The sequence below is a fragment of the Vespa crabro genome, chromosome 2, assembly GCF_910589235.1.
Source record: "Vespa crabro chromosome 2, iyVesCrab1.2, whole genome shotgun sequence".
Classification (NCBI taxonomy): domain Eukaryota; kingdom Metazoa; phylum Arthropoda; class Insecta; order Hymenoptera; family Vespidae; genus Vespa; species Vespa crabro.
The window spans coordinates 5,375,531-5,401,343 of NC_060956.1; the positions used below are offsets into that span (position 1 = coordinate 5,375,531).

General features: G+C 28.5%; 7 protein-coding genes across 12 annotated transcripts; 4 read left to right on the forward strand and 3 right to left on the reverse strand.

The window, feature by feature from the left end:
* The first annotated feature begins 2,305 nt into the window (after nucleotides 1–2,305).
* LOC124433126 lies at nucleotides 2,306–6,770 on the forward strand. Of its 2 annotated transcripts, none has more exons than XM_046982777.1 (7): nucleotides 2,306–3,327; nucleotides 3,422–3,838; nucleotides 3,921–4,000; nucleotides 4,240–4,370; nucleotides 4,459–4,675; nucleotides 4,813–5,104; nucleotides 5,189–6,770. In XM_046982777.1, exons 4-7 carry the CDS (start codon nucleotides 4,275–4,277, stop codon nucleotides 6,696–6,698), a joined length of 2,115 nt encoding a protein of 704 aa, XP_046838733.1. In that variant the 5' UTR covers nucleotides 2,306–3,327; nucleotides 3,422–3,838; nucleotides 3,921–4,000; nucleotides 4,240–4,274; the 3' UTR covers nucleotides 6,699–6,770. The 2 variants fall into 2 exon arrangements, with proteins under 2 accessions (XP_046838733.1, XP_046838732.1); XM_046982776.1 differs by having other exon boundaries at nucleotides 3,422–3,816.
* A 369-nt stretch (nucleotides 6,771–7,139) lies between these two features.
* Nucleotides 7,140–9,430, forward strand: LOC124422079 (dnaJ homolog shv). Its single transcript, XM_046958021.1, has 5 exons — nucleotides 7,140–7,152; nucleotides 7,497–7,677; nucleotides 7,863–8,516; nucleotides 8,606–8,892; nucleotides 8,987–9,430. The coding sequence occupies exons 1-5, from the start codon at nucleotides 7,140–7,142 to the stop codon at nucleotides 9,067–9,069; spliced, it is 1,218 nt and encodes a 405-aa protein (XP_046813977.1). The 3' UTR covers nucleotides 9,070–9,430.
* Nucleotides 9,431–10,319: 889 nt separating this feature from the next.
* Nucleotides 10,320–11,572, reverse strand: LOC124433130 (replication protein A 32 kDa subunit-like). The gene is made up of 2 exons (XM_046982780.1): nucleotides 11,190–11,572; nucleotides 10,320–11,102 (listed from the first exon to the last, which is right to left on the reverse strand). Exons 1-2 carry the CDS (start codon nucleotides 11,434–11,436, stop codon nucleotides 10,618–10,620), a joined length of 732 nt encoding a protein of 243 aa, XP_046838736.1. The 5' UTR covers nucleotides 11,437–11,572; the 3' UTR covers nucleotides 10,320–10,617.
* Nucleotides 11,573–11,690: 118 nt separating this feature from the next.
* On the forward strand, nucleotides 11,691–13,080 carry LOC124433129 (NFU1 iron-sulfur cluster scaffold homolog, mitochondrial-like). Its single transcript, XM_046982779.1, has 4 exons — nucleotides 11,691–11,891; nucleotides 12,011–12,438; nucleotides 12,526–12,629; nucleotides 12,717–13,080. Exons 1-4 carry the CDS (start codon nucleotides 11,809–11,811, stop codon nucleotides 12,942–12,944), a joined length of 843 nt encoding a protein of 280 aa, XP_046838735.1. The 5' UTR covers nucleotides 11,691–11,808; the 3' UTR covers nucleotides 12,945–13,080.
* A 2-nt stretch (nucleotides 13,081–13,082) lies between these two features.
* LOC124433128 (guanine nucleotide-binding protein subunit beta-like protein) lies at nucleotides 13,083–14,993 on the reverse strand. Of its 2 annotated transcripts, XM_046982778.1 has the most exons (5): nucleotides 14,781–14,992; nucleotides 14,264–14,472; nucleotides 13,835–14,041; nucleotides 13,539–13,649; nucleotides 13,083–13,444 (listed from the first exon to the last, which is right to left on the reverse strand). In XM_046982778.1, exons 1-5 carry the CDS (start codon nucleotides 14,887–14,889, stop codon nucleotides 13,127–13,129), a joined length of 954 nt encoding a protein of 317 aa, XP_046838734.1. In that variant the 5' UTR covers nucleotides 14,890–14,992; the 3' UTR covers nucleotides 13,083–13,126. The 2 variants fall into 2 exon arrangements, 1 of the variants encoding a protein (XP_046838734.1); XR_006944438.1 differs by lacking the exons at nucleotides 13,083–13,444; nucleotides 13,539–13,649 and having other exon boundaries at nucleotides 13,830–14,041; nucleotides 14,131–14,472; nucleotides 14,781–14,993.
* A 475-nt stretch (nucleotides 14,994–15,468) lies between these two features.
* Nucleotides 15,469–22,439, forward strand: LOC124421782 (integrin alpha-PS1). 4 transcript variants are annotated; one of them, XM_046957386.1, is made up of 18 exons: nucleotides 15,469–15,815; nucleotides 16,139–16,266; nucleotides 16,564–16,590; nucleotides 17,420–17,523; nucleotides 17,615–17,742; nucleotides 17,808–18,016; nucleotides 18,093–18,297; nucleotides 18,378–18,521; nucleotides 18,597–18,738; nucleotides 18,804–19,072; nucleotides 19,138–19,363; nucleotides 19,440–19,671; nucleotides 19,768–20,164; nucleotides 20,247–20,476; nucleotides 20,612–20,844; nucleotides 20,914–21,008; nucleotides 21,099–21,228; nucleotides 21,310–22,438. In XM_046957386.1, exons 1-18 carry the CDS (start codon nucleotides 15,643–15,645, stop codon nucleotides 21,538–21,540), a joined length of 3,303 nt encoding a protein of 1,100 aa, XP_046813342.1. In that variant the 5' UTR covers nucleotides 15,469–15,642; the 3' UTR covers nucleotides 21,541–22,438. The 4 variants fall into 4 exon arrangements, with proteins under 4 accessions (XP_046813342.1, XP_046813343.1, XP_046813345.1 ...); XM_046957387.1 differs by having other exon boundaries at nucleotides 16,567–16,590; XM_046957389.1 differs by lacking the exon at nucleotides 16,564–16,590 and having other exon boundaries at nucleotides 21,310–22,434.
* A 577-nt stretch (nucleotides 22,440–23,016) lies between these two features.
* On the reverse strand, nucleotides 23,017–25,470 carry LOC124421657 (post-GPI attachment to proteins factor 3). The gene is made up of 7 exons (XM_046957089.1): nucleotides 25,071–25,470; nucleotides 24,670–24,812; nucleotides 24,418–24,570; nucleotides 24,213–24,337; nucleotides 23,990–24,123; nucleotides 23,711–23,915; nucleotides 23,017–23,635 (listed from the first exon to the last, which is right to left on the reverse strand). The coding sequence occupies exons 1-7, from the start codon at nucleotides 25,204–25,206 to the stop codon at nucleotides 23,560–23,562; spliced, it is 972 nt and encodes a 323-aa protein (XP_046813045.1). The 5' UTR covers nucleotides 25,207–25,470; the 3' UTR covers nucleotides 23,017–23,559.
* Nucleotides 25,471–25,813: the final 343 nt, after the last annotated feature.

Consider the following 25,813-nt stretch of genomic DNA (forward strand, 5'->3'; position numbering starts at 1 on the left):
ACGTCTAAAATATTTATTTACAAAAATATTCGCAAGGTTAATTAAAGGAAGAGTAAAATCTAGTCAAAAAAACAAAATATATATATATATATATATATATATATATATATATATATATATATATATATATATATATATGATACTAAATTGAAAAAAAAAAAGAAAAGAATGAAAGATACTAAATGGAAATGTCGATTGATAGAGAATTCAACGTGTTAAAGTGAAAAAATGATTATTGAAATATATTAACGACGATATTTTGTTTTTTGAAAAAATTCGAATATCCAGAACTGACATGGAAATTGTACCTTGCAAAATTTCCGTTCGTCTATTTATAGTCTCGTCGATGAAAATTTTCTAATACATTTATAATTTTTTGTTATAGTTTTCTAACGGCAAAATTTCATTAACACGAAAATCGTTAAACGTAATGCATCAGCGTTACATATAAATGTAAATAATCGTTAAGAAGCAAAAACCTAGAGGAGAAAATTGAATACTTTGAAAAGAGCAAGAGTCGGATCGTAGCTCTTTTACGAAAATCAACTGGGATTATAATTATAATTAAGTATAGCGTAATCGGGTATAAAGAAAAAATAAAATAAAATAAAATAAAATAAAATAAAATAAAATAAAATAAAATAAAATAAAATAAAGCAACACTCTTTGGATTACGCATTAGAGCGTAAGGTCCAAATTTTTCATAATATAAGTAATTTCGATGTGTACCTAAAAATACATGTCGTGATATGTGTCGCATAAGTCGTTCTCAGGTGTGAATAATGAACAAGTTCTCCGATGTGGACGGATAGAGAAGGCCGCCGTGAGAAATCATCGTCCTGCCGTGAGCCTCGTAAAATTGTCCAAAAATTATTGCTTACGACTTCGGGTTTCTGTAAATATTGTATAATCCATGTATAAACATTTCTCTAGCTATAAAACGTATCACTGTAGTCAGACACGTTACGAATCATTATAACTATATCACTTCAATAATAAACCATTATTATGAGACGAAGAAGATAGATAATGTGTTTTATAAACTATTCCTATTGATTCACTTGGACATTAAAAAATTTTAATGTCTAGGTGAATCTTTTGAAAATCTAAATAAGGTGAGTAATTTTAAGATTACATAAACTTTATTGCGATAAGAACGAACTCTTTTTTTCCCACAATTATCATTTCGTACATTTACTAATACGATTTATATGTTTGAATTCTTACTGGTAATGTCGGAAAATTGGATATCTACTGATGTTCTACAGTAAATATACGGTAAATCGGTAATCTATTGTCGATAAGGAAAGAATCTACTTAATCAACTAATATTTTAAATCATTTATACGAGTTGTTTATTTTTAACTAACGGTAACAAAAAACTTCAAATCTTAAATTAAAAATCGTATATATTAAATAAATCCTATAGTTAATGAACGATAAATGAAACAAATCTAAACTATGATATTGTGTTTATATCTCGTTATATCTCATTGACATTATCGGCAATATGCATTAAAAAAATTATAGTGAGAATTTTTCTGAAAAATATTATAAAAAATGATTAGTTATGGAAACGAAAAGAAAAATTTTTTAATCTTTAGAAAAACGCTAAATAATCGTTAATCATAGTAAGGAAATTAATACAATTATTAAATATTTTCATTTCTATCTAATTTAATCAAGTTAAAAGCCTTTAGTTCGGTGGAATTTATGTAAATTTATTTAAAAAAAAAAATATATATATATATAACAACGTTAATATTCTGTATATAAACAATACAGAATTCCCAGGTCTGACCACATGGAGGTTGCTGTTTATGGCGACCCTCTTCTTTCGAATAAAAAGCTTTGTTTCCCTATATGTCCACAAATTTAACAAATATAAATCTGTTTATTGAGTAAACAATTGTAATTGAATTAAATTGTGATTACATTGAACGTTAATAGGCTTTCGCGCTAATATTCGTTGAAAAAAAAAGAAAATAAATGAAAATTTGTAAAAACTTCCCAAACGACATAATATTTGCAATGATCAATTAACAGGTTTATAAATTTGATAAAGAATCTAATGAGAGACAGACAGAGAGAGAAAGAGAGAGAGAGAGAGATAGATGGAGAGAGAGATGGAGAGAGAAAGATGAAAATGAGAGGTGATTTAAAGCTCGCGGTGCTTAAAAAAAGAAAGAAATAGAGAGAAAGAGAGAGAGAGAGAGAGAGAGAGAGAGGAATAGAGAGAGAGAGAGGGAGAGAGAGAGAGATCGTGATAAAAGCTCAACTCATGAGGGTGCGCCCGCGCGCAGGCATTTTGATATCGACCAGAGGTACTCTTCTCTCCTCTCCTCGTCAGATCTCACGAAAGAACGACTGGCAGAGTCCCGCAGGCATTTAATTGCTGTTTGCCGGCACGCGGCAACGCCTCGTCCTGGCGCTTCACGGCGCGACGTGGTGGAACGTCTTCCAAAAGGAATCGGCTTTTCGGACCCAGGCCGATTCCCATGAGAGACTTGACGTAAATAAGTGTACTGGAGGACAACGAAGAAAATAAGAGAGATATGTTAGAATGAAGAAAAAGAAGGAAGAAAAGATGTCATTCAGGAAATATATAAATCCTGGAGGACATCAATGGATACCTTGATCGTCCTACGATTTATAATAAAGAAGAATCCCACGAACGAAGATATGGACAATGAATCATGGATTTAAATTGAATATTTCTTTATTTTACGTGTCAAGTGTGGACGAAAAAGAACGAGATTTCATTCATGAACGAACGAATTAAGATTAAAGGAAGAAAGCTAAAAAGAAAAAAAAAGAATTATTCGTAGATGTGCGTCAAGTTAATTCGCATAATGAAATATACTAATTTGACATATTTCGATGCTCGTCGTACAATAAAAAGATGGAAGTACAGCAGGATAATGAATAAATTTGTTCGAGGCGAACACTTTTAACATATCTATTTACATATCGGTCTTTAGTGGAAACATGTGAAGCCAAGTTTCGTTAATAATTCTAATCCAAAGCACATATCTTCTATTAAGATATTAAACACAAGGCAAGTGCATCGAATTGCATTAGAAGTCGTCATTTTCATACGTGGCATCTTACAATTGCCGCATCGCGATATATGTTATCTATCCAAGCAACCTTTTTTTCTATCCGCTGCCATTTAAGGAAAAATTAATTAGATAATGATTTTATCGATCTTGATATATTAAAATGAAACAAATAGAAGAACAATTTATAGGATTTAAAACGAGAGAGATGACTTTGATTTAATTCAATGATGCTTACGTCACTTTTTCTAACGTATTAAATGCACAGGTATGTATATGCATATGCAAATAGATTTTCAGGTTTAAAAAAAAAAAATAATAATGTTAAAATATAGAACCATTTGTTGATATTCTTTTTACAGAACATTACGTCAACAGTACAAAACAACAGGCATTAATGATACATTATCAATTTTAAAGGACTATGCATAATTTGAATGATAATGAGTGATCATTATCAATTTTAAAGGACTTCACTTTTTCCTAGCAAGTAAAGAAAAAGTAGAAAATATGCGAGATCTGAGGCAGAGCTAGAAAACAATTGTTAACTATGCGAAAACCAATATTTTGATTCATATTTCACAATGAGCTATTCGCTACACATCAGGTTACCGAATTAATATCGACAAAACGGGAGCGAGCCTCAGTGAGTTTAAAGAGATAGAGGCATCTCAACACTTAAAAAACCTATAATCTCATGAAACATATGATTTCCATTCAAATCAATAACATTCTCCTTGCTTTTTGGAACGCAAAAGTATGTATGCATAGTTCCATACGTAAGTACATGTGTAAAAATACGTATTAAACTGAACCAAAAGTAATAATTTAACAATATCTCTTCTTGATATTTTTTTACAGATCACGAATACTAGAATAACAGAAAGCAGTAGACATTGATGATTAAATATTATCTCTTCAATTTGAAAGGATTTAAAACAGTAAGGAAACACTCTTCCGTTTACTGCATTATAATTATTCTCAAACGAATATGATCAAATTTATTGATTTTTCATAAAAATTTGATTATTATTTTTTCCGGTATTAATCAAGTTCAATATTTGATATTTATTTTCGTATGTGTTTTCTCATTTTATCATTTTTCATCAATATTATACTTCAATCTTTTTATCATATATTAAGATCGTTTTTTCGGCCAATCTCTAACATTTGATAACAGGCTATCGACGTTACGATAATGCTACATCGAAAGCAATGTATATCTTCAATATTGTATTACATTCTAAATGTTCAAAATTGGCCAGCGAATACGTCCGATCTGGTATGCGTAATAATCTTTTTCCAAACGTGGTAAGCAAAAGTGATATATGTACATAAATTAAATCGTTAAAGAAGATAATATTATATAAATCGTAAAGGTCATACGATTTTTCATTAGGCAGTACATCATGGTGGAAAAATCGTGCAAAATAATGTACGTCAAACCGCCAATTCTGTATTCGAATCTAGAAAACAAAAAAGTGTTTTTCGATTACGAAGATGGCTAATCGGCATATTGATTTTCCTACTAATGTCATTAGTAATTATTAACAGTTTCGCTACTGGACAATTTCGTATAATTAATTTCGGTAATATCGAAAAGGAAAATTTAGAAGGTTAGTCAAATGAAAGCAGTATTGTTAAAATATAATTATTTATAATTAATTATTATTAATATATACTTATTAATATTATTTATAATAATAATAATAAATCGAATAAACTTATAATCAGTCATAAATATTCATTTTAGATAATTATGAACAGACTATTACGTCAACCGTTGATTCTGGTTATTTAGTAAGCACTAGTGGTTGCAAAATACCAGCTGTAGAACCGTTCGATCGAGCGATTATGCGTTTCATACAAAAGGAAAAGCCTATCGTATGTAAAGCTGGAACAATACCACCGCTGATAGAATCTAATAACTCTCTGGTATATGTAAATCCGCTCTCGCAAATGCTTTATTATAACAAATCAACGGATATTGTTAATTGCTGTTGGAATGCGTTTGAACGCAAGAAAAACAACGATAATGCTAATATGTTAGTATGATCGAAGATAATAAGGTAAAAAGTATCGTCTATTTTGTCTACTCAACCGTTCAACGAATTTAATTCTATTTGCAGATACAACGACGAGTGTTACTTCTTCAGTAAAGACTATCAAGTGACGGCGGAATTTGTAAAAGTCGAATGTTGGCGAGGAAACGATAAAATATACAAAGATTATCACGCCTTTGTACCTCGAAAACCGGATGTAGAGGAAAGATGCAAAAAGGTGAAGAAAACAAATCCCGTTGAAAATCAACTGAGCATCCTGGTGATAGGTATTGACTCGGTTTCAAGATTAAACTTTCGTCGAAGTATGCCAAAAACTGTGAAAATTCTGGAAGATTTAAAAGCAGCAGAGATGTTGGGTTATACTAAAGTAGCCGATAATACGTATCCAAATTTGGTAACTGTATTGTCCGGTCTAAATACAGCAGAGTTGAAAAAACTCTGTTGGCAGCACGAGAAGAAGACTTTCGACGAATGCCCGTTCATCTGGAAAACCATGAGCTCTGCTGGCTATCGAACGATATTCGGCGAGGATGCTTGTCACATGAGTATCTTCAATTATTTAAAGCCAGGATTTAAGATACAACCAACGGACTATTATCTACGACCTTTCTGTGTCGAAAGCGAAAACAATATCGGTAATACCAACAAATTGAACGCAAATCTTTGTGTTGGAACAAGATTAACATTTGAGAATCTTCTCAATTACATCGAAAAAGTAGCAACAACATTTGCGAATGACCTTTATTTTGCATTTACCTGGATGGCCAGTTTAACCCATGATTATTTGAATTTTGCGCAATTGGGCGATGAGGGCTATTACAGGTTACTTGATGTCCTCTCGAAAAAATATCTACTCAACAATACGGCCCTAATAGTGATGAGTGATCACGGTATGAGATTCGGACAGTTTCGTCAAACCTTTCAAGGCAAGATGGAGGACAGTCTTCCGTTCGCATTTTTAGCTTTACCACAATGGTGGAAAAACAAATATCCGGTGGCATGGGCTAACATGCGAAGGAACACGCGTAGTCTCACAACTCCATTTGATCTTCATGAAACGTTAAAAGATCTAGCAGATCCAAGAGAAGTTGAAGAGAAATCTCTAAGACTACGAGCCAATCTAATTTCCAGTGGGAAGATACCTCGTGGTATAAGTTTTTTTTTACCTATACCCAATCATAGAACGTGCAATATGGCCGGCATACCCAACAATCTGTGCATGTGTCACAAATCGAAAGATATATCGCTCAACGACATGGGAGTACAAAATAGCGTGAAATATCTGATGGATGTGTTAAACAACATGATGGCACCATATTCGCTTTGCGCCAAATTGTATTTAAGGACGATTAAACAAGCGAAGGTGCCGATTAATTCGAATGAATCATCTTGGATCGATTATTCGATACAATTTCAAACCTATCCAGGAGAGGCCATTTTCGAAGGTATGGTGCGTTATAGAAAGGACGAAAAATCTTACAATCTCCTCGGAACAATAAGCAGGCTTAACGCTTACGGTAACCAAAGTGCATGTATGAATGACTTTAACATGCGCCTTTACTGTTATTGCCTTTAGGCGCATTACATATCTGATAAACTTTAGATCGATAATATTTTGTAGTATTTTAAATAAATATTCTTAAGTCAATAAATCGTACGATTCTTTTCGTTCGCCGATACGTACGTCCAATATGTCTACTTAATCATATTTATATTATTTTCATGACGATAAATATAACATTAATTGCCTAACGTGACGATTTTTTTCAATGAAAATAATAAATACGACAATCTACATATGAACGGTGACGATTATTAGCAGTCACCAGCTGCGATTGTAAATATTATTAATTAGAATTTTACTATAGGGTTAAATTTTCACTAGAAGATTCGAAATTACACAGAACCTGTATTTCACGCGGAACAAATATCAACTCAATGCCGTGATACTGTCAATGTTTCACAATAAAATTCATAATAAGTTACATTATACTTACTTTATATAACATTTTATAAGATGAAACTTGACTGTAAAATACTTAAATTCCAAAAAGTAGCTTGATTATGATGTTGATGCCGTGCCTCACCATACGTTTTTACGCGTTTAAATAAAAGTAAAGTCGCGCTATGATTTTTTTTCTTAGCGCCATCTGTTTATCAATTTCGAGCATTCTAATTGGTCGAACATATTTGTTTATTGAAAACGCCATAAATTCATGATTTGTATAAATCATTTCATTTCGATAAAGGAACATTTATTGATCGATATTACATCAGCGTACATGTATATAATTCATCTTTTTATAAACAAAACATTCGTATAAAAAAATTTATCAAATATTAGAAATAGTAATACCAACAGATTAGAAATGAGTTCATTTAACTTCTTCGACGAGTGTTACATACCAACGTTCTTTGATTTCATCGGTGGACCAATCACGAGCACCCACGATTTACGGGGTGTTTGTTGTAACGTCTGCTGCGATGGCAGCGATTAAATATATTTCGGTGTTTTTTATAAATTTGGCGATATGTATAATAATTACATTAGCAGGGTAAATATAAATATATATTATTATTTTATTATCCTATTATTTCAAACTGTAAATCATTCTTTCGTACATAACCTTTATTTTGTTGAATAACAATTTCTAGCCGCAATCATAAGAAAAATTTCTTAATATATAAATATTATATTAAATATTTTTTTATAACGATTTTTTTTTATTATTCCTTATAGGAGGGATTTTTACAACATCCTCGGTGTCCCACGTAGCGCGAGCACAAATGCAATAAAGAAAGCTTATAGGAAATTAGCTAAGGAATTGCATCCAGATAAAAATAAAGATGATCCAGATGCTTCCCAAAAATTTCAAGATTTGGGAGCTGCTTATGAAGTGCTCTCAGATCCTGAAACGAGAAAAATGTATGATCGATGTGGAGAAGAATGTGTGAAGAAAGATGGCTCGATGGATAATTCTAATCCTTTTGCAAGTTTCTTCGGAGACTTTAGTTTTCATTTTTCTGGAGATTCTAATCAACAACAAGAAACACCTAGAGGTTCTAACGTTGTAGTTGATTTATCTGTCACACTCGAAGAATTATACAGTGGCAATTTTATTGAAATAACAAGAAATAAAGTGGTTGCAAAAGCTGCCAAAGGGACAAGGAAGTGTAATTGTAGACAAGAATTTGTGACAATTAATTTAGGAAATGGTAGATTCCAAATGATGCAGCAACAATTTTGTTCAGAATGTCCAAATGTTGAATTTGTAAATGAAGAACGAATCCTAGAAGTAGAAGTTGAACCTGGAATGGTAGATGGACAAGAAACTAAATTCACTGCTGAAGGAGAGCCACATCTTGATGGTGAACCAGGAGATCTAATACTGAAGTGAGCTTTTAAAATAATAATTATAGCTAATAATTATATATTTTCTGTCTTATTTGAGATAACATTTAAAAAAAAAATTTTTTTTACAGAATTAAAACGGATCCTCATCCAGTTTTTGAAAGAATTGGAGATGATTTATACACAAATGTAACTATTTCAATGCAAGATGCTTTAATAGGTTTCACTATGGATATAATACATTTGGATGGACGTAAAGTGACTATTCAAAGGGATAAAATCACTAGACCAGGTGCAAGGATCAGGAAAAAAGGAGAAGGCATGCCTAACTATGAAAATAATAATCTTCATGGTACTCTGTATATCACATTCGATATTGCATTCCCTGACAAAGACTTTTCAAATGAACAAAAAGAAGGTAATCTATTTAAAGACTAATTATTAATCATAAATCATGCTTGAAGGAATTTTTAAATTTTAGAAAGTATAATATATTAATTGTTTGTTTCTAGAAATTAAAAAACTTCTACAACAGAGTCCTGTGAATAGAGTATATAATGGAATAAAAAGAAATAGATACCCAAATATAATGTAAATACAAAATAACATTGCATAGCGTGCTACATACATAATTGAAACTGTAATGCCATTGAATGTTTATATATTTGTATAATAGAGTGGAATACTTGACTATCGAAAATACCAACAGGATTGGTGACTAATTCTTACTTTGGATAAAATGAAATGTGCATAGTCCAATTAATTTAATTATTACATGCACATGTACTTCCTCTTTAATTATAGAAGACTGTTTCTGTATGATTTCTAGTGTCAGTGATTTGAAATAATGAAAGTAATGATTATTAACGGTTATTTAAATAAGTTATGTTTAAAAGACAAGAAAGGTGAATGAATGTCATAAATAAATGAAATGAATTATTATTGAAACAATGAAATCATAAAAGTCAATAATTCATTTTTTAATAAAAAGTTAACAGTGGCTCATATATAATAAAATACTTATTAATTTATTACTTCTTTATGACAATGTAGCTATTTATTTAAATATATTCATAATTATATTAATAAAAAAAAGAATGATTATATATTAAAAATAATTAGGATAGAAATTTTTAGTTGTACAGATGGCGTATTAGTAAAGTCACGAACATATATACATATCAACTTTTGGCTATCTTTCATCCCTTAAAATGACCGCCACTGTAATTAAATTCTTTATTAAATTTATTCTCCTTTTATCTCTTTAATTATTTCTCTACATATTTGTATATTATATACATATATATTATACATGAATATATATATATATATGAAAATATACATTTTCATATATATATTATGTATACATATATATATATATATATATACACATATATTATATATGTCATGTTCTTATATCGCGATATGGTAAGATAAAAGATTTCATTTTCGATATAATTAATTCAATATAAATTATGGAATACACTAACCCGTTACTATAGAAACACATTGGTCAATTATATTTCGTTAAAAGAAAGTTAAAATATAATTTTCCTACGCGCTTCTTTTTTTGTTTCAATTCGATAATAGAACAAACTTCATTCTTATGATTGATTGATAGATTCTTTGAGAATAATGTAATTTATTTTGAACTTCTCTTAGAAATAATATTATGTTTAATGTACATATGATATTTTTAATTATAAGATAATATAACTAAAAAAAAAAAAAAAAAAAAAATGAAACGATGTGTAATATTAAAGTATGGAACATAAAATAATTTCATAATTAACTTCCATAGATATTCCATGTTGAGTGTAAAATAAAATATAATACGCATATTGTATGCTTATATATATATATCCTTTGTATTTGAAAATCCATTTTTCGAGGTCGTATATATATATATGTCATTAGGAGAGAAATGATGATACATATAAAGCAATATAAGATAAAATAAAATCTAATGAGTAAAATTATTGACTTAAATAATATTGATTAGGTGAAGTATACTTATCATTTTTAATTAATTTTAATAAAATATCAAACATAAAAATATATATTTTGTTAAGTTATATAAATGTAATGATAATATTTTTTTATATGTTCCCACAGTACTGTAATATATTATTATAACATATGCTTAAGTAGCTTTAAAATGGTCATCCGTACGTGTAGTATATATGTGTCCTTCAGATGTAAGGAAATGAATTATTTGATCAACATCATGTAAAATCCTTTCTGGTACACGAGCTTTAATATCGTTTCTTTCAATTCCACATTCAGTCTCATTTTCAGCTTGTATTATTTTAAATACTATAGCTTGTTCTGTACTCATACCAGTGCAATCATTATTAAACATGGAATTATCATCCACATTAACAGAAACAGTGTGCGTATTGTTTGCTTTAAATATTTGTTCTGCTTTCAATGTTGCATAAGTGACTTCTAACAAATGATTAGTTAACTCGTTAAGATCTTCAAGAGGTAATATACGTACTATGAAGACTTGTTTTACTCCATTTTGATCACGTAGAAGACCATATATTCGAACATAAGTGTTTATTTCTAATGTTGGTTCTGGCGTACTTTTATTTACTTCTAACCATCGAAGAGTTGTAATTGTACCTGCAATGTTTATAATATATTAACAATTTCTATAATTGCATATATATTATATTTTATTATATGACATTATTTAACTTTTATACTTACCGGTTTCATCTTCAATTTCATATGTGATTTTTGTTGTAGATTCATTAACTTTGCGTAATATGCCAATAAATGTAAGCATACGAACTGGTATCTCCCAAATTTGAAAATCGCCAGAAGAACGTATTATTTGACCAATCATTACAGGAACAATATTTTGTGCTCTTCTCAAGTTTTTTTCTCCAGAAAGCGATGAAGTATCGTTTAGAAATCCTCCACTATTAGCATCCATACTTATATCCATGTTCATGATGATTATAAATATTATTATGCACTATTTCAGAAAAATTTCTATTAACCTAATCAATTTTTATATATAGTTATTACATTTGCAGTATAAAATAGACTTATCTATTCTGCATTACCGCCAAATATTCTCATATGCAAGTAGAGTGAAATTGTAGCTTTTAAAATCGATTAAACTCGATGACAGCACCATTGTGGCTGTTTTACGAACTATCTCATCTTATACTACGTCATTTATTAAATGATAGTATATATATATATTCGTACTCTCTAGAGTTTAACTAGAAACGTAATGGTACATTTTGTGGTAACAATATAACCTCAAAATCATGAAAATTGCGTTTAATGATTATAAAAGTCTGATACTCCTTTCACTATGGATAAAATATTAACAAAATCATTACACTCTAGTCGTTGTTTAGCCTATAGATCATTACCTATATGTCAATCAAATTTAAAGTAAGCAAAACAAAATATTTTAGTAAAAATGTAGAAAGATATGACAAAAGTAAATAATTCTATCCAAATATAAAATTATTAATTTGACATGTTTTATGTGTATGCTTTATATTTTGCAGGATTTTAAATAAAAATATTGTGCACTTACATACAGGTTTACAATCTTTTAAATCGAAGCAACATGTTCTTTGCAATAAAAGCAAATATAATATCTGTCAGTTTCAAAAGCGTAATATGTTCATTCAAACCCAGGATACTCCCAATCCAAACAGTTTAAAATTTCTTCCTGGTGTCAAAGTATTAGAAGGAGGTGGCACCAAAGATTTCCCAAATGCTACGGATGCTTACTGTTCACCTCTTGCAAAAATGTTATTTCGAATCGAAGGAGTTAAATCTGTATTTTTTGGTCCAGACTTTATTACAATAACAAAATTAGATGAAGATATGGAATGGGGTGTTTTAAAACCAGAAATATTTGCAACAATCATGGATTTTTTTGCAAGTGGATTACCAATACTAAATGAGTCACAACCTTCGCCAGATACACGTATGAAGATATATTTTTTAAAACTTATAAGGAATTCTTTTTACAATAAAGATAACTATTGCGTAATAAACTTTTTTAATTTTATAGAAATCAACGAAGATGACGATGAAATAGTACAGATGATAAAAGAACTTCTGGATACACGAATACGTCCTACAGTCCAAGAAGATGGAGGTGACATTGTATTTATGGTACAGATAATTTTTAATATTTGAATGATACAATTTCTTAATACATTCTTGCAAATTTTTTAATTAATAAAATTTACTTTATTATAGGGTTTTGAAGAAGGTATTGTAAAACTGAAAATGCAAGGTTCTTGCACAAGTTGTCCTAGTTCTGTTGTAACATTAAGAAATGGAGTTCAAAATATGATGCAGTTTTATATACCAGAAGTATTGGGTGTTATACAAGTTGAAGATGAAACTGATAAAATTGCCAAAAAGGAATTCGAGAAACTCGAAAGTAAAATCCAAACTTTGTCAAGTAGCAGTGATAACAAATAATTATGTGACATTTCACATTTTATATAGTCAAAAGATACATGTAATATTGTGCATAATTAAAAGCATATCGCAAATAAATTATAGCAAAAGTACTATGTATATTATTAATAAAAAAATAAATAATATTTAAAGAAAATATTGATGTTTACTTTTTTTTATTTTTCTACTTTTTTTACAAAGTATTAGCGGCTAGATACAGAAACTTGCCACACGCGAATAGTATTATCAGAGTATCCAGCAAACAATGTTTGTCCGTCCGTGGACCAAGCGAGAGACAAACATTGAGGTGGTTCTGCTTTACTGGTTGCAGATACAACTTCTGGTTTCAATTCTTCAACCATTTCTTTAGTCTCAAGATCCCAAATCTTAATCCATGGTCCAAATGCAGCACACAGCCAATAGCGATTAGGACTAAAGCAAAGTGCAGTAATGATATCATTATGATCAAGAGTATGGAGATGTTTACCATCATTCAAATCCCATAACATAGCTTTGCAATCCTAAAAAAAAAAAAAAAAAAATATAAATTACGTTAATAAAGATTCATTGTATTAACAAAATGAATATTTTATTTCAGATTAATTCAATACATACTTTTCCACCAGATGCACATAACGAACCATCCGGAGACACGGTGACTGTATTAAGGTAGCCAGAATGTCCATTGTGATTAATCTTAAGTTTGCAGTTTGTCAAGTTCCATACCTATGAAAGATTTATAGTTTAATAAAAAAAGAATATTTCTAATTTTTAATATATATGTGGAAATAAATAAAAATTCAGTCCCATATCCGCTAACACTCATAGACATCATGGTGTTATAAAGTTTTCATCATTTTTATTACAATTTAAATAACATCACATTTTAAAATTATTTTGTATTAACATACCTTAACAATACAATCCCAACCTGCAGAAACAATAATAGGATTGGAATGATTTGGAGAAAAGCGTACACAGCTGACCCAATCGGTATGTCCCTCATCTTGTATGGTATATTTGCATTCTGCCAATGTATTCCACAACTTGATAGTTTTGTCACGAGAACCAGATACAATTTGTCGATTGTCTACAGAGAAGGCGACACTCAGGACGTCCTAATAACAGAAATAGAATCTTTTGCTCTAATAATTATATTTTAACTTTGTTACCCCATGAACGGCATTATAAACTGGCCAATACTTACAATATTGTAGGTTTAATGAATGCCCACCTCTTCTATTTATATACACAAAAAAAAAATATATAAAAAAAAGCTTCAGTTTATTTCCGATTTGAGGTACCGCCAGTTTACCGCTCACAGATTAGTAAAGTCACACCTTAGTATGATCTTCAAATCTCCGTGTTGTCCGACCTGCAGCCAAGTCCCACAGACGTAGAGTTTTGTCCCACGATCCAGACAGTGCATAGTTTCCATCAGAAGATAATACAACATCGCTGATGAAGTGGGAATGACCATAGAGACGTTTTTGAGGAATACCATAGTTAGCATCGTCGCGCGTCAATTTCCATACGATTAAAGTTTTATCTGTAAATGTAATTTAAAAGATAATATAACGTATTTTTTCTAAAAATCACGTTGCGCGTATGTGTGTTATATGTAAAGTGCCGAGCGGCCATTATTCGTTTTAACATAGATATACCGCCAAATAGCTAGACAATATATGGTAAATTAAATGACTTTCAGACATTTTATATAAAAAAAATTGTATTCTATTAGAAATAAAATAAGTAATTGCACTTTTAAAATGTATTATTCTACGAACGAGGACCAATATACGTTACTTCAATGTAAAATATATGAGAAAGAAACAAATCTAACAGATGATTACTTACCACGTGAGGACGATAAAATCATATCCGGATATTTTGGATTTGTAGCGATTTGAGTAACGGAGCCATTGTGCCCCCGAAGAGTTCCCCTCAATTGTAAAGTTTCAGTCATCTTGAAAGCGACTCAATTTTCTTAAACCAAGGATGTATTTGGATTACTTCGACCATCCGCTCTTAAAGAAGCGTCGAATGCAAAAGGATAGTCGGAAACAAGCAATACACATTCAAGCATTGTACATGAATACATAGAGATAACATTCGTATTCGTTACGATATTCAAAGATAGATGGCACTATAAATTACAACAATTAGTTTATTGACATTTAAAAAACTTATTTTGAAAATAGAAAATATTAAACGAAATAAAATAATCATCAAATTATTCTTTTTATTTAAATCGTTAAATGAAAAAAAAGAAATATTTATATATATTTCGTAATGGCGCGAATTTTAAACATATTACTATATGGTAATAAAATTTTGTAAATAATGCAATTAAAATGCAACAGCGGATTAAATATAAACGTCATATTTAATCTCAAATATTACATAATAGAAAATATCAAAATGTTTATAAGGGTTAACGTTTCAAACAATTTTTTAGCTGTAATATTGTGCTTTACGTGTATTGCGTCACACTTCCGTTATGAAACATCAACCTTACTTACCTTACTGGTTGTTTATATTCCAGGATAGTAAAGTGATGAAGTACGATTGGTGTATCAGTCGCATGGGTGGATCTCATAAGAGTTTTAAAGGTATTTGTGTTGAAAGGGAATAAAGAAAGTAATAAAAATAGGGTCATAGAAAGCATTACAACAGAATTTAAAAATAACATTCACTCATGAGCGTTTGACAACTTAAGATGAGGTGGTTCGTATTGATATGGGCCTTTTTAAATGTCTGGGCAATAAATGCTTTCAATTTGGAAGCACGAATACCTGTTATTAAAAGAGGATTAAATGGTTCCTACTTTGGTTATTCGGTAGCTGAACATCAAGAACTTCCTGAGGATGGGACTGAAAAAGCTAAAAGTTGGTTAGTCATTTTCAAGAATATTACAAACATTTAAGTCAAGATTGTTTTATGTCTCTTCCTCATCTTACTTTAAACTTAAGCACACTCAGATAAGAAATGAGATAAGATGTAAATGTAAACATGATATTATCAATTATTTTTGTCTAATCTAATAAAATTTATGTGTTCTCTGTAATACATTATTAACAATTAATATTAATTTTTTTTAAATTATATAAATAAATACTTTTTTCATATATTGAAATTAGTAGAGACACAGCTGTATATTTAATACACAGCTGTATATAATTTGTTAACAATTTATTATAATTTATATTTTATAGGATGTTAATTGGCGCTCCATTAGATCAAAATAAACAACCTGAAACAAATAGATCAGGTGCATTATGGCAATGTCCATTAACCACATACACAAGGGATTGCATTCAAGTTATCACAGATGGACGATCAAGTATGTTTAACTTCTGTTATATTTCTTTTATAATTAACTAGCAATAATTCATTTAATGTTCATTTATCATTGGTGATGGAAATTTCAAAGAATCTATTATATATTATGTTTATAGTAGCAAGAATACTCATGTACTACTTAAACATAATAGCTAGTATGTGGTCTAACTATTTATTAATTTATAAAGCATGTTATTTGTAAATCTGTGGTACTATGTATATTGTAAAGTATTATTTTTATTTTATGTCAGCTGTATAATAAGATTATTTTTTGTTAAATCATGTTTTGGTTAACCAGCAGCAGAAGGTGGTCTGTATGATTCAAGTAAGTGAAACAAAACAGATGTGACAGAATGGTTGAATGAGAAATTCTCAAAATTTGTATATATTTTTCAATATTTTTATAAATACTTTTTTAAAATGCTTTTATAGGAATACTCGCATGAAATTAACTGTAATGTTCATCTTTATTGTGATTAATATGTCTATCTTCCTTTCTCTTTATATATTAAATATATGCATGTAAAATGTTATATCAATATTATAACAATATCATAACATATGTTATAACTTTATAAATAATTAATTGTTACAATGACCTATTATATCATTATTAACAATTATTGCAACCTGTGGCATGTAAAATAATAAACATATTTTGTATAATTTATAGTGCAGTATACTTTAATCATTATGATTATTCTATCTCAAGAAATAAATACTCCCTTTAACTATAACAGCTCAAGTAAACATTGTAATATTTTCTTTAAAAAGTTTTGATTTCAATATAAATCAATTATCATTATTTAATCATTTTTTCTCTATTTAAAAAAAATCATTGTGTATATATAACATTAAATATTTTGCTTTATAGATATTGTGAAGTACTAACATATGATTAATTTTAATGATAATTCCATAATAATTTCCTATTGTCTTTAATGGGTTAAAAATATTCTTATTTAGGCTTCACATATACTATGTAAATTTGAATTTAAAAAATGATATATGATTTTTTATGCAGGTATACTGCATAGTTGAAAGAAGAAATATGTTTTATGGTTTGACTTTTGATTCATAAAAATTAACAGTATATGCAGAATTTTTGAAATTAAACTGTGATTATGTTACTATCCTAAAGTTTCTATTTCTAGGTTTCGATTCTGATGATTTAGTTCCTCCTGGTAAGGATGAAATAAAAGATAACCAATGGTTAGGAGTCACAGTTCGTAGTCAGGGTGTAGGTGGCAAAGTAATGGTGTGTGTTATAGCACTTTATATTATACATCACTATACATCATCCTGTAATGTAACTAACAACACGTTTTTACTAATACATTCCATTAAAGGTATGTGCTCATCGACACATAGTTAAAACTGCGGACTCTCGATGGGGACAGGGTCAGTGCTATATATTGACTCAGGATTTAAAGTATCAAGATTTAAAAAAACCTTGCTCAGGAAAACCCACTAATAAGTAAGATATATGGTAACAGTAAATCGTATTGTTTTATATGTTGTTGTTTTATTTTCTTCCTATAGAGCACATGAACAATTTGGATATTGTCAAGCTGGTACAAGTGGAGTATTAACATCTGAGGATCGTGTGGTCATTGGTACACCTGGACCACATACATGGAAGGGAACATTGTATCTTTTTACTGTATCTGATGAATTTTTAAATAGGGACAATACTGTTTATAATGTTCCAATGCAAGATTCCTCACCTGTTAACAAATATAGTTACTTAGGTTGGTACAAATGTATGATTTTTATTGTTTATCAGTCTTTGAATTATTTCTTTTACATTATAAATCAATTTTCTAGGTATGTCAGTAGCTGTGGGTAACTTCTTTGGAAATGGTTTATCATATGCAGCTGGAGCTCCGCGTTCAAAAGGAACAGGACAAGTTGTCATTCTCACAAGAAAAGACATTAAACCTGATATGGATGTTGCTTTAATCTTAAGCGGTGAACAATTTGCTTCAAGTTTTGGGTATGAAATTACTTCTGCAGATGTCAATGGAGACAAGTAAGAATATTTATTATTATAATATACTAAATATTATTTGTATTATTATCAAAATGATTATATTTAATCGTTTATTTAAGAATTACAGATTTAATTGTAGCAGCACCATTTTATTTTAATAAAGCAGAAGGCGGAGCTGTTTATATTTATACTATGCTATGTAAAAATATTAAAGATAATGATAAATGTAAGCCCGTTAAATTAGTCGGACGCGAAGAATCAAGGTTTGTGACTAATTATATAATTATTTCGTATATAATATAAAAAAAAAAAATAATATACGTGAAATTTAATTATAGATTTGGATTTGCATTAACTAATTTGGGAGACTTAAACAAAGATGGCTATGAAGATATTGCTATTGGTGCTCCTTATGAAGGGAAAGGAACTGTCTACATATATCTTGGATCTAAAAATGGAATTATCACGACGCCATCACAAGTATTTAAAGCGATTAAAAGCAGTTGAATATAGAACTTGATATTCTAAAAAAAATTTTTTTATAGATCATTCATTCAGAGGATACTCCAGTACCATTACGTACCTTCGGATATTCATTAAGTGGGGGAATTGATATGGATCAAAATGGTTACCCTGATTTATTGGTTGGTGCTTATGAAGACGATGCTGCTATACTTCTTCGCTCAAAAAAGATCATTGATATTACTACATACATTAGCTATCTTAAAAAAGATGGAACATATCAAGACAAGATAGATCCTATAGATCCTAATAAATTAGGATGCACAGCACGTCCTGATGCAAATCATACATGGTGTGTATTATGTATATGTATATGAGTATAAATTATGATTAAGAAAATGAACTTATATTTTTCAGCTTTTCGTTTGAAGCATGTTGTAAAACAGAATCTTTGGTTAAAGAAGAAGACATGCAAAATTTACGATTAAATTATTATATAGAAGCTGAAACTTATTCCGGTGTAAAAAAGTTTTCTAGAGTTTGGTTTGGTATTGGTAACACACGTCCTCATTATGTTAATCGTACGGTTACTCTAGATACAACAAAATTGATACATTGTCAAACGGAAATCGTATACTTAAAGGTAGGATATTTTACTAAATAAAAATATGCTTATAAAATATTTAAAAGAAAAGCTGATATAAAAATAATTTTTGAAGGAAAACACACGTGACATCCAATCACCCATTAAGTTTCGTTTAAATTATTCGTTGATACAAGAAGAACCAATGATGCGTAACGAAGGAGATCCCTTGCCTGACATAAAAAATTATCCTATTCTTAATCAACAAGAAGCAGCTCGCATATTTGAAGCAACATTTCAAAAAGATTGCGGAGAGAATGATATTTGTGAAAGTGATCTACAAGTATATGCTCATTTAAATTTATCAGGTTTGTATTTTATCTTTAAGATCGTCGTTATCTATTTTGTGTTTTGGTCATCTTTGTTCGTAAAAAAAAATTATTATATGTTTTAATTATTTGCAGTGTCATCTGTTAAACCTAATTTTTACGAATTACTTCTTGGTGAAAGAGAAGAAGTAGTGGTTGAAGTTAATGTAACTAATGTTGGTGAATCTGCCTATGAAGCACAACTTTTTATAACTCATTCACAGAATTTAAATTATATTGCCAGTAAAAGCAACGATTCTGTAATCTGCAATTTATACAATGCAACATTAGTAGCCTGTTCAATTGGCAATCCATTTAAGAAAGACAAAATGGTAAACATACAGGTGAGATTTGACCCTAAAGGTTTAGAGGATAATGAATCATTATTAGATTTTGTGATTTTTGCTAATTCAACATCTAAAGAAGTGACTGAGAAGAAACCTACTCTTTTACAAGCTACAGTGCTAAAAAGAGCTGAATTATCAATAAAAGGGTATGTATGCTTTTTTTAACCTGCTTATTTATTATATATTTATGATTTACTTTATATTAATATTTATTTATTCATTTTACAGAAGTGCAAAAACTCAATGGGCATTTTATGGTGGACCAGTTATTGGCGAATCAGCTATAAAACACTTAAGTGAAATAGGACCTAAAGTTTCACATACTTATGAAGTATTTAATGAAGGACCATGGAAAGTAAGTAGTGTAGAAGTGCGAATTTCGTGGCCATACGAAGTTGCAAATGACAAATCTCATGGTAAATGGCTATTGTATTTAGAAGAATTGCCAACTGTACAAGGTGATTATATTCTTTTAATTATATATCCTTGCTTTCTCTCTCTCTCTCTCTCTCTCTCTCTATATATATATATATATATAAATTATTTTTAAATTGTTTTAATTTCAATCTACAATAAATAAAAAATTTGTGTAGCCCTAGGTGAAGGAGAATGTACACTTCCACCGGGTCATTCAGTTAATCCATTAAAATTACAAGATTCTGTTAATTTTGAAGACTTGGATACAATTTTTCCAACACCATCTACATCACCTCCTATTTTGTACAATCATACTAATCATATAAGAATGAAACGAGATACAGAAAAAGTTGTTAATACTCGAACAATTATTGATAAAGATGGTCATAAACATTATATAGTTTCTATGGTAGGTATTAATTAAAACATTAATTTATTGTATATAAATATATTATTTTAAACTATATTTATTTTACAGAATTGTAAAGCGGGAACTGCAAAATGTTTTGATATAACGTGTATTATATATAATTTGCAACGGAAGCAAGAAGCAATTATAACTGTCAAAGCAAGGTAAAATCCAGATAGTATAATGTATACCGCACGTTTTTATGGGGGAAAACAATATAATCTTTAATAATAAGTACATTTAAATTTTTTTAGACTTTGGAATTCAACATTAGTAGAAGATTATCCAAAAGTAGATATGGTAAAGATAGGTTCGAATGCAAGAATAATTATACCCCCTAATGTCGTGATACAACAAGAAAATTTAAAAGACGATCATGCAATTGTAAGAATACGTATTGTTTTTGAATCATTCATTAATTTTATTTTTATTTGAAAATATTTTATATTTATATTTATTTTCTAGGCTGAAACAATTGCATATCCAGATCCTCTGGATCAACAGGATGTAGAGCCTGTTCCTATTTGGATAATCATAGTAGCAGTAGTTGCAGGTCTACTACTATTCATTTTACTTACACTAGTACTTCGAAAGTTAGGATTCTTTAAACGAAGACGACCGGATCCTACTTTATCTGGTAATCTCGAAAAGCACAGAGAAGAAAATCCAGAAAATGAAGCTTTATTTAAACACTAAAAAAAAAAAAAAAAAAAGAAAAAAAGAAAAACAAAGAATACTTACGATGTGGCTTTGATGAATTGTCACAATACTTATGTTCAGTACTTATGGAGATAAAGAACCAATAGCTGACAGCAGCTTTGAAATGACATTAAGGCTGTTTATAAATTTTTTACATACACTATGTGTATAACAGAAGCAGCAAAGAGTACATATATACAATTAAAAAAAAAAAATTGTGATAATGACCTCTTTTTAAAAGTTTACTTTTTTCCATAATAGTGTTAGCACTATTCTTAAAAGATATACTTTTATATATAGTATATGTATTTACATATTTATATTGACATAGTATTTTTATTTTGATAGATCATATTACGATAGCTGCTGTTAATTTATCACTTAATTTATCTCAGTTGAAGGAAATTTAAATTACTTATTTTTTATCATCAGGAATATGTTTACAATCATGCTTTAATAATAAAGCAGAAATTATACATCATCATTTTAAATCATTGTTTGAATTATAATATTAGGTCTATAATGAAGACTGCTACAAAATAATGCTAATAGCAACATTTATTTACTTAAATAATATTAAGTGTGCATACGTGTATGCATGGAGTAATAATGTATGTAAGGACATATTTACAGTATGTAAAGTCGCTTTTCTTTGCCATGTTATCAGAAGTATATAGTATATTATTATAATAATGGATATTATTATAATAATAGATTATTATAAAAAAGTTACATATTGCCTTATTTAAAAGAAATTGACGGTTTAGATAAAATGACATATAAATAAAAATTTTTTCATTAATTCCGTATTGCTTCGTATAATGATATTGCCCTATAGATTAATATAAATTTATAATCGGTAGTATCATTATATGTTATTATCGTTATTGATAATACTTTTATAAAAAAGTGCTATATATTTTCGTAAGGTAAATTTATATTATACAAAAGGAAATTTGATATCAATTTATATGAATTATTTCTTCCAATGTGTTCATATAATTATTTTATGAGTTTAAAAATTTTATGTAAAACATATGAAATATTTTAATAATATTCAAAAAAAAAAAAAAAAAAAAAAAAAGAAAATAGATGAGTAGAAGGGAAGATGTAACTTCTATTAGAAACTTTTTTGTTTTGAAGTTCATCTTAACACTGTGCAAATTATTGAAACATAAATAAGTGATAAACGTGCTTTTAAATTTTTCCAGTTTTTTTTTAATATTTACAAATAAAACAAATAGTACTTTAAGATTTACATAGTCATTATAATTTTAAATATATATACTGTTTTTAATTGATTAAGTAGATTCATAAGGTCAATTTTGAAACTTTTATAATATTGATACTTATTTTCATATAAGTTAAAATGCAATGAATGCTCGCACATATAAATCATGAACTTATAAATTAAATATTTATACTTTTATTAAAAAATGAATGGTGTGTAGATAGATTAAAATTTATCTTATATAATTTATCAATATTTTTTAATCATCATTTTGATACAAAAATAATTATGAATTCCAGTTACATATGTAATACACATGTTGTAACACATTCCTTGAATAGAGAATCCTCAACAATGAGAGTATACTAGAAAAGAGAATAATGAAATGATGAAAGCATCACTTATGGTATGATACATTAATCCTTTTGATTCAAAAAAGATGATCTAAGGAAGCGTGATATATAAACGCATTGTATATTGAAACTGTAAAAAGGGTTAATGTTATATAAATTGTAGAAGCTCATTATGTGTCAAGACTTGGAGATACTGCCTATATAAGTTAAACTGCCATTTAAAATACTAATATACATGCTTATAAACAAATGCTAATTCTGGTACTTATTTATTAAAAATATAATGAATATTTAAAGACAAGAAATAACTTTATCGATATTTTATATTGCACTGTATAGAAAATGTAACTGTTATATATTTATGCAGAAAAAAATTAACATTAAATGATTTCATTTCACTAAAAAAGAAGCACCACTGATATTTTGACTAAATCAATGGATATGATGCATATTTAATATTGTTTTGTTGTCATATGTCTTTAAATATAAACAGTCTAAAGTTATGAACCTGCAAAAAGAATTAATAAATTAGAAGTTCTATATTATTTTTTACTTTAATTATTTATATATAATATTTTTATACCTATATAACAAAATAGTAAGTGGAGCTGTAAATCCATGCCATAAAGAATGAGCATCAAAAATCCAAAATATTGGTGAAAAATCAAGCACTTCTAATAAAGTAACAAGAACTGCTAAGATATTAAACCAACCAATGAGATATGCGTGAGGTACTTCATGACTGACATGGTACCACCATGACATTGTTATTACAAAAGTTAAAAAACCTATAGTTGTAAAATATTACAATTATAGATGTAAATACATTATTTAGTTATATGATTACATAAGTTGATGTTACCTATTACTATATTAAATTTCATGTTGTATCCATAGTTAATTGTTCCAGACCATAAGTGTGTTAGATGCGCATATAAAATACTAATATAACAACAAGTAAGTATAATAAAAGTTTTGGTATGTTTGTATGTCATTCTATAATCAATAAAAAATTTCGATTATACACTCTATTTATAACTACAGAATTAAAGTACTTTTATAATATATATATATATAAATTTTACCTTAATGACATACAATATAATAATGTCAGTACAATAGCAAATGCACATGAATAATCCATTACTTCTGTAAAGTCTGTGTCACGTGCATGGAATATTGTAGACCAAAACCATCCATTTAAACAAATCTAAAGATCAACTATATTACATTAATTATATAAACTTTTTTTATAATATTTCTATATTATTATAATGTCCAAATACTCACAAAACTAAAATATGACCAAACATAGAACATAGGATATTTTGAATTTATTTTTCTTTTAAATTTCCAATATAATACCCAATGAGCATAGAAATTAAATATTGAAAATAAAACAGAAGCTGGTTCTTGACATCCAAAAATACGTATAAATGGCCACTATGGTAAAATATACATATAGTTTTATTATATAATTTTTAGTTTTATAAATAGAAATTACATGATTCATATTTTTTATTAATAACTTTTATGACTCACTTTTCCATAAAACTGTGGCACTGTCAAACCATGATTTACAAAATATTCAACTGTATGCCACATGCAAATATATTTACAATCTTCAATGCAAGACCATGATAATAACGAAAGGAATAGAGATGGTGGATTAATAAAAGTAGTATCTGTACGGAAAGAAAGCATTGAAAGATATAAATCAATATTTTATAATACTGGGATATTAATAACATGTTATGTTTAGAAAATGTTCTATTGAAATTTTTAGTGGAAGTTCATTTTCTATATAATTAAAACCTAATCAAATAAAACAAATAACACAAATGTTAAAAAAGATGCTTTATCAAGTATCTTCATAATTAATTTTAATTATAAATCAAATGAATTATAAGAATAAAATAAGTTACAATATTTTAAATACGTACCATCTTTACAATGATTAATACGATATTTCATAAGACACTGATTGTAAATCTGCGATCTGTCTCCTGTCGATGCAATTACATTTGTAACATAATATGTTTGAAGGATCAAACAAATTATCCATGCCGGTTTTAACATAATGTCACGAATTAATACATCATAATAAATATAATATATCTATATATATATATACAAATATATTACTTATTATTGGGGAAATAAAATATACTACACGTTTATAATATACAAGTACGTAGAGAAATAATTAAAAACAGATAAGGAGAAAAATTTGATAAAAAATTTAATTAGATTAATTAACAGATATAATAAACTGGCGGGTTATTCACCGCCACTATACTCGAAACATATGTGACTTCACGGACAAAATATGAACTACAAATGCTAATGGATTGGGAACACTGTGTCCGTCATGCGTCTATCGTATCATTGTATAAATTAGTTTATGTAGGTTACATCCCTTTAGCGCATAAGATAGTGTGCGAAAGAAATAATGTTTTAATTTTGATAAAAATGATATATAAATATATATATTCACTAATAACTTATCAAATAATTGATAAAATCTTGCTTTTAGTAAGAAATTAGCAATGTAAAGAATCAGTACTTTAATGTTTAGTCAAACTTTGATTGAAAAGATTTTGAAAATACATTGAAATATGCACGTAAAGGTTGTAGCATTTAAAGACCCGCGGGCTAACGGTGACTATTCAAAAAATTTTCGATA

What these genes read in the sequence shown, in the direction of transcription:
- LOC124421782 (XM_046957386.1), top strand. Translation starts at nt 15,643, where the DNA reads ATGAGGTGGTTCGTATTGATATGGGCCTTTTTAAATGTCTGGGCAATA. An exon ending in GCAGATGTCAATGGAGACAA is followed by an intron (nt 18,298 to 18,377) that starts GTAAGAATATTT and finishes CGTTTATTTAAG; the next exon opens with AATTACAGATTTAATTGTAG. An exon ending in CGGAAATCGTATACTTAAAG is followed by an intron (nt 19,364 to 19,439) that starts GTAGGATATTTT and finishes TAATTTTTGAAG; the next exon opens with GAAAACACACGTGACATCCA.
- LOC124433128 (XM_046982778.1), bottom strand. Translation starts at nt 14,889, where the DNA reads ATGACTGAAACTTTACAATTGAGGGGAACTCTTCGGGGGCACAATGGC. An exon ending in GATTTTATCGTCCTCACGTG is followed by an intron (nt 14,473 to 14,780) that starts GTAAGTAATCAT and finishes TTACATTTACAG; the next exon opens with ATAAAACTTTAATCGTATGG. An exon ending in TATGTGCATCTGGTGGAAAA is followed by an intron (nt 13,445 to 13,538) that starts GTATGTATTGAA and finishes TTTTTTTTTTAG; the next exon opens with GATTGCAAAGCTATGTTATG.
- LOC124433129 (XM_046982779.1), top strand. Translation starts at nt 11,809, where the DNA reads ATGGATAAAATATTAACAAAATCATTACACTCTAGTCGTTGTTTAGCC. An exon ending in ACAACCTTCGCCAGATACAC is followed by an intron (nt 12,439 to 12,525) that starts GTATGAAGATAT and finishes TTAATTTTATAG; the next exon opens with AAATCAACGAAGATGACGAT. An exon ending in GAGGTGACATTGTATTTATG is followed by an intron (nt 12,630 to 12,716) that starts GTACAGATAATT and finishes ACTTTATTATAG; the next exon opens with GGTTTTGAAGAAGGTATTGT.
- LOC124433126 (XM_046982777.1), top strand. Translation starts at nt 4,275, where the DNA reads ATGTATATCTTCAATATTGTATTACATTCTAAATGTTCAAAATTGGCC. An exon ending in CGAAAAGGAAAATTTAGAAG is followed by an intron (nt 4,676 to 4,812) that starts GTTAGTCAAATG and finishes TATTCATTTTAG; the next exon opens with ATAATTATGAACAGACTATT. An exon ending in AACAACGATAATGCTAATAT is followed by an intron (nt 5,105 to 5,188) that starts GTTAGTATGATC and finishes TTCTATTTGCAG; the next exon opens with ATACAACGACGAGTGTTACT.
- LOC124433130 (XM_046982780.1), bottom strand. Translation starts at nt 11,436, where the DNA reads ATGAACATGGATATAAGTATGGATGCTAATAGTGGAGGATTTCTAAAC. An exon ending in TGAAATTGAAGATGAAACCG is followed by an intron (nt 11,103 to 11,189) that starts GTAAGTATAAAA and finishes TAAACATTGCAG; the next exon opens with GTACAATTACAACTCTTCGA.
- LOC124422079 (XM_046958021.1), top strand. An exon ending in CCAGGAGATCTAATACTGAA is followed by an intron (nt 8,517 to 8,605) that starts GTGAGCTTTTAA and finishes TTTTTTTTACAG; the next exon opens with AATTAAAACGGATCCTCATC. An exon ending in TTCAAATGAACAAAAAGAAG is followed by an intron (nt 8,893 to 8,986) that starts GTAATCTATTTA and finishes GTTTGTTTCTAG; the next exon opens with AAATTAAAAAACTTCTACAA.
- LOC124421657 (XM_046957089.1), bottom strand. Translation starts at nt 25,206, where the DNA reads ATGTTAAAACCGGCATGGATAATTTGTTTGATCCTTCAAACATATTAT. An exon ending in TGCCACAGTTTTATGGAAAA is followed by an intron (nt 24,571 to 24,669) that starts GTGAGTCATAAA and finishes ATTTTACCATAG; the next exon opens with TGGCCATTTATACGTATTTT. An exon ending in TTATATTGTATGTCATTAAG is followed by an intron (nt 24,124 to 24,212) that starts GTAAAATTTATA and finishes TATTGATTATAG; the next exon opens with AATGACATACAAACATACCA.